We start from the raw sequence: 14,680 nt of genomic DNA on the forward strand, positions 1-14,680 counted from the left end.
AGTGAGTCATAGGGTGGGGGAGGAGGTGAAGGCTCTGGGAGCGAAGAATATGTGGAAGGAGAGAATGTTATCTCGAAGAGCAAAAATGGGTATGTTTGAAGGAATAATAGTTCCAACAGTGTTATATGGTTGCTGGGCATGGGCTATAGATAGGTTGTATGGAGGAAGTTGTTGGAAATGAAGTGTTTTAGGACAATATGTTGTATGAGGTGGTTTGATCGAGTAAGTAATGAAAGGGTAAGAGAGATGTGTGGAAATAAATAGTGTGGTTGAGAGGGTAGAAGAGGGCTTGCTGAAGTGGTTTGGACATATGGAGAGAATGAGTGAAGAAAGATTGACAGAGAGGATGTATGTGTCACAGTTGGTGGGAACAAGGAGAAGCAGGAGACCAAATTGAAGGTGGAAGGATGGAGTGAAAAAGATTTTGAGCAATCTGGGCCTGAACATACAGGAGGGTGAAAGGTGTCCAAAGAATAAAGTGAATTGGAACGATGTGGTATACCGGGGTAGATGTGCTGTCAATGGACTGAACCAGGGCATGTGAAGTGTCTGGGGTAAACCATGGAAAGTTTTGTGGGGCCTGGATGTGGAAAGGGAGCTGTGATTTTGGTGCATTAGACTTGACAGCTAGAGACTGAGTGTGAACAAATATATATATATCCCTGGGGATAGGGGAGAAAGAATACTTCCCACGTATTCCCTGCGTGTGTGTTTATATGAGTGGATGGGCCATTCTTTGTCTGTTTCCTGGCACTACCTCGCTGACATGGGAAACAACAATTATGTAAAAAATGATTATGATGATAATAAGTTTACACACACACACACAAAATTATTTAGGTAACTGGTGAAGTTATGTCTTTCAGTGGTTTTATTCCTGTTCCTTGGACACCATTTATATTCCCCTATTGTGGTTTGATGAAGGTTTTGAATTATGTTCCTTGCAGTTTTATCGTTCTGTTCTAACATCTCTCAGATTTTAGTTGCTGTGTTATGTATTCTTATATTGAGAGGGGTTTGTTATTTGTTACATGAAGTTGTTGTGCGTAAAATATTTGATTGGTTGCAAATCTTAAAGTTTTTTATGCACATTTTGTAAGATTTTGATTTGTCTGTTGCTCAGAGCATGCGTTGGAATTGGAAGGTACCCAAGAATGGGAAGGACCATTGTTGTGTCTATTTTTTGTGCTAATGTTTTTATATCAGTTTGATTTGGAGAGCACAGCTGTTGCCTTGTCTGCTTTTTCTTTGATGTGTTTTTGGTAGCCATGTTTGATGAAGTGTAGTCCCAAAATATTGCCTTTATTTTTGAAATCTATAAATCTGTTACCAAGTTTTAGTTCTTTGGGGGATTTGTTTACATTTAATCTGTATTTTCCATGTCTATTCCTTTACATTAATTTCTTCTGCTCCCCAGATAGTCTTTCTTTTAAGCATGGCTCACTCATTTTCCTTCATACGATAGTATATCATCCCTGTGGATTAAGTGTATATTTTCACTTTAGCTACCAGATGGTGGTAGTCTCAATAATTAGCAACTGTTGTGATCGAGGGACAATTAGCTGTCATGCAAATGTCAAAATATTGGAGGGCTGTTCAAAATAAGCCCATGAATCTAGCATTCATGTGATGACCCACACCATCAGCTGTGCTGATTGTTATAGGATAACTCAAATTTTAGGGGTTTGTCTTCAACTTCACCTTGATCATTACTTGAAAAGTTTTAATCTGATGCTCATGAGACATGTGTAGTTGTTTTCCAGCACCCAAGAAATTAACTAAATGATATAACTTTAGGTTTGGATTTTGCTTGAGCTAGGCCACCTGAAAAGGTTTAACCTGGAACTTGTCTGTTTAATGAAATGAATTTAAATCATATCCTAATGAAACATAGTGCACTTGTTTTCAAACTTATAAAGAATTGATGAGTATAAAACCTCTGACTCAAGTTTGGATTTTTGCTTAGTATAGGCTCCTTATGAAATGGTTCATAATTTGAAAAGTCAACATTAGCTACACCCTGCTACTGCTATCCACAGGCCAAGTAAGCACAATTTCATTCATGCATGTTTTATTTTCTGACACCAGCTTCAGAAAGTGTAGGGTTGGTACTACTAATGAGTAATAAATGCCAGGAATGATAGAGCACAGTGCCTTAGCTTGGCTTACATCTTTTGATACCAGGCTTCTTAACACTTTTGCATATAAGGGATGAGCCATCCCTGCACCCTGAGGGGAATGAGGCATGTTAGTCAACCACTTGTGAATATTTACAATGATAATATATTTTTGTGAAGTTAGTTTTGATCTTACCTTTTTATTACATGCATTTATTCATAAATTGATAATGTATCTTATTATATACACCCATTGTAAATCTTTTACCAGCATTACTGTTACAACACATTTTTGAGATGTGTATTACCGCTAGTGTATGAATGGTTATGATAATTTTCTAATTGTGCTCCATTTTGGTTAATCAGTGTTTCACGTACTTTTTGTTTGTAAATGATTGCTCTGTAGTATGATATGCACCAAATAGATAATCACACACCACCATTACCATTCTAAAGTGAGTTTATTGAGATGCATGCTACCACTAGTATGTAATTGTGTGTAATATTTATGAATTTGTGATGCTGTTATTGCTCTTACAATTTTACGTGCATTTATCTAATGATTGCTGTATAATGTTTTATACACCAAATAGTAAATTTTGTACCATTTTTACTAGTATTAATTACTAATGTGAGGTAGGAGAGTAGCCCTTTTGAACTTGAGATGTGTGGCATGGCCAAATGACATGATAGAAAAGTTGATATGCAATACAAAACTTGATGTGCACCAATAGACTCAAAAGTTGATTTTTAATAAATCTTTAAATCCTTGATTGCATATTGTATCCAGTGTACTTACTCCTTTTACAAGGCTTTTATAGTGTTGAGGAAGTTAGCCACTCAATTGTATTGCCAGCATAAGTATTCTGAATGATGCTCATTGAGTTTTCCAGGTGCTAATGTGTTAAAGATGCTATGGTTCACTTATGCTCATTAAATGCTTGGAATAATCAAGACAAGGTGTTAAAAAGAGTAACTTTATCTGTTGGAAAGTTAGCAATATGTATATTGATCTGGTCAGAAAAGAGGAGGAAAGTTTAAATTACAGAAGTCATTTATGCTTTTTGTTAAGGACCAGAAAGATTTGTTGTTTAAAGAAGCTAAGTAAACACATATATGAAGCTGTGCTTGGCTTTGTAAAAAGCAGCTTTGCAATGATTCCAAGCAGAAAAGTAAACAGAGTGGGTATCTAGGGAAGGAAAGAGTTTCATGGTCTGGGATACACCATTCCTGATTCATCAGACATCAAAGGAGTGATCAAACCACGACCAAAGAGAAAAAGATTTAGAAGTTGGGATGTAAGACTCTATCCCAGCCAAGATAACCTCTGCTGTGCGTTGAGTACAACACGAGGCATCACAATTGGAGAAGCATTACCCATCCCAGGGAAAGTCAATAAAGAATCCGCACAAGGATAACCAATGAGCTCTCTCGTAGTCCCAAAGGGGAGCTTTCAAGGGGTTATAGAGGATGGATATACCCATGTAGAAGTAATAGAAATAAGATTGTGATCAAAGGACCCCTAAGAGGACAGCATTGGTGTTTGTATACCCAGAGGATTCAGAAATAAGAAATGAAGTCAACCGTATTAGGAAAAGTGGTTGTGACAGTCTAGAACTTGGGTAGAGTGTTTAATAATCATTACAGATCATTAAGGAAAGAAAATGAAAAGGCCTTGGCTCCACCTTGATCGTCCTGGTTAGAGCCTAACCAATCCTTGTGGTGTGTTTGAAATTCCCTGCATGGAAGATATCAGTGTATGAATGAGGAGAGAATAGAGCTCTGTTGCTTGAAGTCAGTCACTTGAAGAGTTGTACATGATTGTTTGAATTTAGGGAAAATAAATGAAACTGCAAAAGCATGGTAACAGGATGTACAGATATTTAGAGCCAGAGCATCATAGTTAGGGACTCGAGATCTATGAAGCATGTAGTCAGAGTTTTTGTGCTAAAATAGGCAAAACTCCACCCTTTGAGTGAAAACAAAAATATGGATTATGGTTGGAGGTCTGATAGTGAGGAGAAGTAGCCATAGATGATTAGACATCAGAAGTAGATCAGGGGAGAGTGATCAGATGGTGTTCAACAGAGGGAAGGTTAGAATTAAGGCCATGAATGTTGCTGAAATTGATAGAGAAAAGAGCCAGGTCTTGCAATTGTATCTATGGAAGTGGGATGGATCAGTTGTGTGGTGGCAGTCATGTGGGCCCTGGGATTTGCCCAAACCCCCCTAGACCAGTGGCACTGCCCTGAATCAGCACTGGTGAGTTCTGTAATAGCTGTGCTGCCTTGAATTACAGACTTTGGAAAGTAAGAATTTTATATAAAGATGTACAAAACAGCTAAAAAGTAATGTTTACCTTGTGGCAAACATATATCTAGTGATGTCAAGGTTGGCTGCATAGCAGTATGCTGAATGATTACACAATACATATCCTTATGCAATTAGGCATGAGCCAAATTTACAAATATATATATATTTTTTTCTGATTTTACTGATATCATCTTTTAAGATTTTAAAAACACTCTCCAAAAATCTTGAAATTTCCAAATTTTTAGGAAAAGACCTTATTTTTGGGGATGTTAAAAGGTTAGATGGAAAGTTATCCTCTAACCAAACAGGTGTTGGTGCCTTGAGATGCATTGCCATCTTGGAATAGAAGGAGAGAAAGCTCTCCAGTTAGATTTGCTTTTCTTTATTGTATAGATGCCTCTCTCATGAATGCCATAACAATGAGCTTCTGCTCGCTCGAGCAACCCTTACTCAAGTTCATTCAGTATTTTGAACAGGCTCACTAGAAGCTTAAGCAAAATTGTGACTGGTTCAAATGGAAAGAAGTGTAGAAATATACAAGTGGCAAATAATGCATCCTTATTCTTTGAATACTAACAGAGAACTGAAGCAGTGGGTAACATATGCATATTACTAACCCCTATCAACATTGGCACCTCACAGTATGTTTCCAGCTGGGCTCATGTTATAATGTGATGGCATGAGTTATAATGAAAAAAAAATGGGAGTGATTTAGGTGCTTGCACTGTACCGAATTCGTTAAATTGAACCCTGCTATATTGTGACCCTACTGTACTAACATAAGACTGGCTTTGGAAGGCAAAGTTCAGGCCTATTAGGAAAGACCCTCATTGCCTGGGAAGTTTACTTTTGGTTTTTGGAATTTTGTGTAATGGATTCTCAACCTTTATATGCTATGGAGGCCTTCTTTTATGTTTAAGGGTAGAAATATCATGTGACAGTTTCACCTGTGAAAATGAATAATAAGCACTTTAGTAGCTTGGAAGGCTGCTTGCTTTGGCATAGAGAACATGTGTTTACATTGGACTGTGATTCTATATATACTTGATCCACCACATGTGAGGGGAAGAGCAAAAATACAATGTGTTTTTACTTATATAATCCAGAATTAGAGTTATTGCATTTATTGTCTGTTGTTTATGTGGTTTGGTAATGCACTATGAATTTTAAAAGAATATCTTCTTGTAAGCTTATTTAGGACTCCTTTTAGAAACATGGTTACTTTTTTGATTTTTAACTTTTAATAACAAGGATGGAGTGGCCTCTTTATACCCATTTTCTCACTTGTTCCTCACCTCTTAGTCAGTCAGATTTTTCAATTCCTTGAGACCTTAGTTTCTCTCCGGCACATCCTGAACACTGATTTTATTTATACAAAATAACTAACTGCCTTCACTGTTTGCATATTGAATCATATTTTGTTACCTTATTCTCATTGTGAGTACATTATTGTTATTTTTTTATTATACTGCATATGTATTATAAATGAGACATTGGATTGATTGTATTTCTTTTTTTTCACTATTTTTATTTGTGTATCTATTGTTTGATGTCAAGTTTCTTAGTTGATTAACTCCTTTCAGTAAATTCAGTAAATTACATAATCGGAATTCATCTCGGTTTTACTTATATAAAGAATGAAGTCTTAATATGTTTTTCTCTTACAAGTTTCATGTGGCATACCAAGAAGTGCCCAAGAGTTTTCATAAGGTTTGTTTTCTGGTATAGTTACTAAGGCATTTCAGATAGAGGAATGTTTTTGGATGCTGTGTCTTTTTATATTGACAGCATTTTCACTTTTAATTGTTTGCTTTATACACATGGGTTAAGGTACAGCCAGGTCAGCCCGTGCCTGGAATGTATCCTCCAGGAGGCACCCATCTCGGGCAACCTCAGCAGGGTGGGTGGCAGCAACAGTGGGGAGGGGCTCAGACTCCCTATGTCACGGTAAATGGAGTTTTTACGACCTTTCAGCAACAAAACCCTCGCAGATCAAATCTGCATGGTACCCAGCTGCCCATGAGAGAAATTGTGTGTAAAGGATAGTGGTGTTGATATCGTTTTATTTGATATCCTTTTAGAAGCTTCACTTCCCTGCTTCGTAGCATGTTGAATTTGTCTAAAGATTAAGGTGCATGTTGCAGTTAGTGAACTGTTTAGTACTTTTTTGCATGTTTTGTATATAGATGTAGTGTTTTGGATGAAAATTAGATAGAGGTTAAACAGAAAATTAACATGTACAAGCTGTATAGTTACAGCATTTCACTATGATGTAGAAAACATGGTTGGATGTTTGTCAGTCTGTTTCATTGCTGTTTCATTCAAAAAGTAGAAGACAGTCGAATATTAGACTTTTACTAATCCATGTTGAATTCAGTAATTGTCATGTCTATTACTGTATTATAGTTTTCCTTTTTTCATTATTCTTTGAATATCAGGAATTGTCATTTGGCAATTCTTTTAGCAGACTGCAGGAATCATCATAGGAAGCATGAGTGTCTCAAGCTTTTATTTCGCAGATTTAGTGCACTTTTTTATACATGTCTTTACAGTTAAGTGATGATAATGATAAGTATCCCTGGGGATATTAGAGAAAGAATACTTCCCATGTATTCCCTGCGTGTTGCAGAAGGCGACTAAAGGGGGCTGGAAACCACCTTCCTTGTATTTAAATTTCTAAAAAGGGAAGCAGATGTAGTCAAGCAGGGAGTGCTCATCCTCCTCGAAGGCTCAGATTGGTGTGTTTGAATGTGTGTGGATGTAAACAAGATGAGAAAAAGAAGAAATAGATGGTATGTTTGAGGAAAGAAACCTGGATGTTCTGGCTCTGAGTGAAACGAAGCTCAAGGGTAAAGGGGAAGAGTGGTTTGGGAAAGTCTTGGGAGTAAAGTCAGTGGTTAGTGAGAGGACAAGAGCTAAGGAAGGAGTAGAAGTACTCCTGAAGTAGGAGCTGTGGGAGTATGTGATAGAGTGTAAGAAAGTAAATCTAGATTGATGTGGGTAAAACTGAAAGTGGATAGAGAGAAATTGGTGATTATTGGTGTCTATGCACCTGGTCATAAGAAGAAAGATCATGAGAGGCAAGTGTTTTTGGAGCAGCTGAGTGATTGTGTTAGCAATTTTGATGCATGAGACTGAATTATAGTGATGGGTGATTTAAATGTGAAGGTGAGTAATGTGTCAATTGAGGGTATAATTGGTGTACTTGGGGTGTTTAGTGTTGTAAATGGAAAAGGTGAAGAGCTTGTGGATTTGTGTGCTGAAAAGGCTGGTGATTGGGAATACCTGGTTTAAAATGAGAGAGGTATACGTATGTGAGTAGGAGAGATGGTCAAAGGGCATTATTGGATTACATGTTAATTGATAGGCAGAAGTGAGTCACAGGGTGGAGGGAGGGGGCGAAGCTTCTGGGAGCGATGAAGACTGTGTTAAAGGAGAGAATGTTGTCTCAGAGAGCAGAAATGGGTATGTTTGAAGGGATATTAGTCCCAACAGTGTTATATGGTTGTAAGGCATGGGCTGTAGATAGGGTTGTACAGAGGAGGGTGGATGTGTTGGAAATGAAAAATTTGAGGACAATATGTGGTGTGAGGTGGTTTGATTGAGTAAGTAATGAAAGGGTAAGAGAGATGTGTGGAAATAAAAAGAGTGTGGTTGAGAGAGCAGAAGAGTGTGTGATGAAGTGGTTTGGACATATTTAGAGAAAGATTTAGGAAAGATTGACAAAGAGGATATGTCTGTCAGAGGTGGCAGGAGCAAGGAGAAGCAATAGACCAAATTGGAGGTGGAATGATGGAGTGAAAAAGATTTTGAGCCTGAACATACAGGAGGGTGAGAGGCGTACAAGGAATAGAGTGAATTGGAAGGATGTTGTAACCTGAGGTTGACATGCTGTCAGTGGACTGACCCAGGGCATGTGAAATATTTAGGGTAAACCATGGAAAGGCCTGTGGGGCCTGGATGTGGATAGGGAGCTGTGGTTTAGATCTATGTCTATCTATCTATCTATCTATCTATCTATCTATCTATCTATCTATCTATCTATCTATCTATCTATCTATCTATCTATCTATCTATCTATCTATCTATCTATCTATCTATCTATCTATCTATCTATCTATCTATCTATCTATCTATCTATCTATCTATCTATCTATCTATCTATCTATCTATCTATCTATCTATCTATCTATCTATCTATCTATCTATCTATCTATCTATCTATCTATCTATCTATCTATCTATCTATCTATCTATCTATCTATCTATCTATCTATCTATCTATCTATCTATCTATCTATCTATCTATCTATCTATCTATCTATCTATCTATCTATCTATCTATCTATCTATCTATCTATCTATCTATCTATCTATCTATCTATCTATCTATCTATCTATCTATCTATCTATCTATCTATCTATCTATCTATCTATCTATCTATCTATCTATCTATCTATCTATCTATCTATCTATCTATCTATCTATCTATCTATCTATCTATCTATCTATCTATCTATCTATCTATCTATCTATCTATCTATCTATCTATCTATCTATCTATCTATCTATCTATCTATCTATCTATCTATCTATCTATCTATCTATCTATCTATCTATCTATCTATCTATCTATCTATCTATCTATCTATCTATCTATCTATCTATCTATCTATCTATCTATCTATCTATCTATCTATCTATCTATCTATCTATCTATCTATCTATCTATCTATCTATCTATCTATCTATCTATCTATCTATCTATCTATCTATCTATCTATCTATCTATCTATCTATCTATCTATCTATCTATCTATCTATCTATCTATCTATCTATCTATCTATCTATCTATCTATCTATCTATCTATCTATCTATCTATCTATCTATCTATCTATCTATCTATCTATCTATCTATCTATCTATCTATCTATCTATCTATCTATCTATCTATCTATCTATCTATCTATCTATCTATCTATCTATCTATCTATCTATCTATCTATCTATCTATCTATCTATCTATCTATCTATCTATCTATCTATCTATCTATCTATCTATCTATCTATCTATCTATCTATCTATCTATCTATCTATCTATCTATCTATCTATCTATCTATCTATCTATCTATCTATCTATCTATCTATCTATCTATCTATCTATCTATCTATCTATCTATCTATCTATCTATCTATCTATCTATCTATCTATCTATCTATCTATCTATCTATCTATCTATCTATCTATCTATCTATCTATCTATCTATCTATCTATCTATCTATCTATCTATCTATCTATCTATCTATCTATCTATCTATCTATCTATCTATCTATCTATCTATCTATCTATCTATCTATCTATCTATCTATCTATCTATCTATCTATCTATCTATCTATCTATCTATCTATCTATCTATCTATCTATCTATCTATCTATCTATCTATCTATCTATCTATCTATCTATCTATCTATCTATCTATCTATCTATCTATCTATCTATCTATCTATCTATCTATCTATCTATCTATCTATCTATCTATCTATCTATCTATCTATCTATCTATCTATCTATCTATCTATCTATCTATCTATCTATCTATCTATCTATCTATCTATCTATCTATCTATCTATCTATCTATCTATCTATCTATCTATCTATCTATCTATCTATCTATCTATCTATCTATCTATCTATCTATCTATCTATCTATCTATCTATCTATCTATCTATCTATCTATCTATCTATCTATCTATCTATCTATCTATCTATCTATCTATCTATCTATCTATCTATCTATCTATCTATCTATCTATCTATCTATCTATCTATCTATCTATCTATCTATCTATCTATCTATCTATCTATCTATCTATCTATCTATCTATCTATCTATCTATCTATCTATCTATCTATCTATCTATCTATCTATCTATCTATCTATCTATCTATCTATCTATCTATCTATCTATCTATCTATCTATCTATCTATCTATCTATCTATCTATCTATCTATCTATCTATCTATCTATCTATCTATCTATCTATCTATCTATCTATCTATCTATGTCTATCTATCTATCTATCTATCTATCTATCTATCTATCTATCTATCTATCTATCTATCTATCTATCTATCTATCTATCTATCTCTCTATCTATCTATCTATCTATCTATCTATCTATCTATCTATCTATCTATCTATCTATCTATCTATCTATCTATCTATCTATCTATCTATCTATCTATCTATCTATCTATCTATCTATCTATCTATCTATCTATCTATCTATCTATCTATCTATCTATCTATCTATCTATCTATCTATCTATCTATCTATCTATCTATCTATGTCTATCTATCTATCTATCTATCTATCTATCTATCTATCTATCTATCTATCTATCTATCTATCTATCTATCTATCTATCTATCTATCTATCTATCTATCTATCTATCTATCTATCTATCTATCTATCTATCTATCTATCTATCTATCTATCTATCTATCTATCTATCTATCTATCTATCTATCTATCTATCTATCTATCTATCTATCTATCTATCTATCTATCTATCTATCTATCTATCTATCTATCTATCTATCTATCTATCTATCTATCTATCTATCTATCTATCTATCTATCTATCTATCTATCTATCTATCTATCTATCTATCTATCTATCTATCTATCTATCTATCTATCTATCTATCTATCTATCTATCTATCTATCTATCTATCTATCTATCTATCTATCTATCTATCTATCTATCTATCTATCTATCTATCTATCTATCTATCTATCTATCTATCTATCTATCTATCTATCTATCTATCTATCTATCTATCTATCTATCTATCTATCTATCTATCTATCTATCTATCTATCTATCTATCTATCTATCTATCTATCTATCTATCTATCTATCTATCTATCTATCTATCTATCTATCTATCTATCTATCTATCTATCTATCTATCTATCTATCTATCTATCTATCTATCTATCTATCTATCTATCTATCTATCTATCTATCTATCTATGTCTATCTATCTATCTATCTATCTATCTATCTATCTATCTATCTATCTATCTATCTATCTATCTATCTATCTATCTATCTATCTATCTATCTATCTATCTATCTATCTATCTATCTATCTATCTATCTATCTATCTATCTATCTATCTATCTATCTATCTATCTATCTATCTATCTATCTATCTATCTATCTATCTATCTATCTATCTATCTATCTATCTATCTATCTATCTATCTATCTATCTATCTATCTATCTATCTATCTATCTATCTATCTATCTATCTATCTATCTATCTATCTATCTATCTATCTATCTATCTATCTATCTATCTATCTATCTATCTATCTATCTATCTATCTATCTATCTATCTATCTATCTATCTATCTATCTATCTATCTATCTATCTATGTCTATCTATCTATCTATCTATCTATCTATCTATCTATCTATCTATCTATCTATCTATCTATCTATCTATCTATCTATCTATCTATCTATCTATCTATCTATCTATCTATCTATCTATCTATCTATCTATCTATCTATCTATCTATCTATCTATGTCTATCTATCTATCTATCTATCTATCTATCTATCTATCTATCTATCTATCTATCTATCTATCTATCTATCTATCTATCTATCTATCTATCTATCTATCTATCTATCTATCTATCTATCTATCTATCTATCTATCTATCTATCTATCTATCTATCTATCTATCTATCTATCTATCTATCTATCTATCTATCTATCTATCTATCTATCTATCTATCTATCTATCTATCTATCTATCTATCTATCTATCTATCTATCTATCTATCTATCTATCTATCTATCTATCTATCTATCTATCTATCTATCTATCTATCTATCTATCTATCTATCTATCTATCTATCTATCTATCTATCTATCTATCTATCTATCTATCTATCTATCTATCTATCTATCTATCTATCTATCTATCTATCTATCTATCTATCTATCTATCTATCTATCTATCTATCTATCTATCTATCTATCTATCTATCTATCTATCTATCTATCTATCTATCTATCTATCTATCTATCTATCTATCTATCTATCTATCTATCTATCTATCTATCTATCTATCTATCTATCTATCTATCTATCTATCTATCTATCTATCTATCTATCTATCTATCTATCTATCTATCTATCTATCTATCTATCTATCTATCTATCTATCTATCTATCTATCTATCTATCTATCTATCTATCTATCTATCTATCTATCTATCTATCTATCTATCTATCTATCTATCTATCTATCTATCTATCTATCTATCTATCTATCTATCTATCTATCTATCTATCTATCTATCTATCTATCTATCTATCTATCTATCTATCTATCTATCTATCTATCTATCTATCTATCTATCTATCTATCTATCTATCTATCTATCTATCTATCTATCTATCTAGCTATCCTATCTATCTATGTCTATCTATCTATCTATCTATCTATCTATCTATCTATCTATCTATCTATCTATCTATCTATCTATCTATCTATCTATCTATCTATCTATCTATCTATCTATCTATCTATCTATCTATCTATCTATCTATCTATCTATCTATCTATCTATCTATCTATCTATCTATCTATCTATCTATCTATCTATCTATCTATCTATCTATCTATCTATCTATCTATCTATCTATCTATCTATCTATCTATCTATCTATCTATCTATCTATCTATCTATCTATCTATCTATCTATCTATCTATCTATCTATGTCTATCTATCTATCTATCTATCTATCTATCTATCTATCTATCTATCTATCTATCTATCTATCTATCTATCTATCTATCTATCTATCTATCTATCTATCTATCTATCTATCTATCTATCTATCTATCTATCTATCTATCTATCTATCTATCTATCTATCTATCTATCTATCTATCTATCTATCTATCTATCTATCTATCTATCTATCTATCTATCTATCTATCTATCTATCTATCTATCTATCTATCTATCTATCTATCTATCTATCTATCTATCTATCTATCTATCTATCTATCTATCTATCTATCTATCTATCTATCTATCTATCTATCTATCTATCTATCTATCTATCTATCTATCTATCTATCTATCTATCTATCTATCTATCTATCTATCTATCTATCTATCTATCTATCTATCTATCTATCTATCTATCTATCTATCTATCTATCTATCTATCTATCTATCTATCTATCTATCTATCTATCTATCTATCTATCTATCTATCTATCTATCTATCTATCTATCTATCTATCTATCTATCTATCTATCTATCTATCTATCTATCTATCTATCTATCTATCTATCTATCTATCTATCTATCTATCTATCTATCTATCTATCTATCTATCTATCTATCTATCTATCTATCTATCTATCTATCTATCTATCTATCTATCTATCTATCTATCTATCTATCTATCTATCTATCTATCTATCTATCTATCTATCTATCTATCTATCTATCTATCTATCTATCTATCTATCTATCTATCTATCTATCTATCTATCTATCTATCTATCTATCTATCTATCTATCTATCTATCTATCTATCTATCTATCTATCTATCTATCTATCTATCTATCTATCTATCTATCTATCTATCTATCTATCTATCTATCTATCTATCTATCTATCTATCTATCTATCTATCTATCTATCTATCTATCTATCTATCTATCTATCTATCTATCTATCTATCTATCTATCTATCTATCTATCTATCTATCTATCTATCTATCTATCTATCTATCTATCTATCTATCTATCTATCTATCTATCTATCTATCTATCTATCTATCTATCTATCTATCTATCTATCTATCTATCTATCTATCTATCTATCTATCTATCTATCTATCTATCTATCTATCTATCTATCTATCTATCTATCTATCTATCTATCTATCTATCTATCTATCTATCTATCTATCTATCTATCTATCTATCTATCTATCTATCTATCTATCTATCTATCTATCTATCTATCTATCTATCTATCTATCTATCTATCTATCTATCTATCTATCTATCTATCTATCTATCTATCTATCTATCTATCTATCTATCTATCTATCTATCTATCTATCTATCTATCTATCTATCTATCTATCTATCTATCTATCTATCTATCTATCT

General features: G+C 32.3%; 1 protein-coding gene across 6 annotated transcripts in view; it reads left to right on the plus strand.

Moving 5' to 3' along the window:
- LOC139755067 (protein lifeguard 3-like) overlaps positions 1-14,680 on the plus strand; it is an 81,225-nt gene that overhangs the window by 21,609 nt on the left and 44,936 nt on the right. For 2 of the 6 annotated variants that reach the window (XM_071673130.1, XM_071673129.1), the window contains exon 3: positions 6,261-6,377. The exons of 2 other annotated variants lie outside the window; for them this stretch is intronic. In XM_071673130.1, the coding sequence (XP_071529231.1) occupies positions 6,261-6,377 (117 nt within the window). Of the gene's footprint in view, positions 1-6,260; positions 6,462-14,680 lie in introns of all 6 variants that reach the window. 2 more of the 6 variants (XM_071673128.1, XM_071673127.1) reach the window with 1 other exon arrangement.

The sequence above is a fragment of the Panulirus ornatus genome, chromosome 18, assembly GCF_036320965.1.
Source record: "Panulirus ornatus isolate Po-2019 chromosome 18, ASM3632096v1, whole genome shotgun sequence".
Taxonomy (NCBI): Eukaryota; Metazoa; Arthropoda; class Malacostraca; order Decapoda; family Palinuridae; genus Panulirus; species Panulirus ornatus.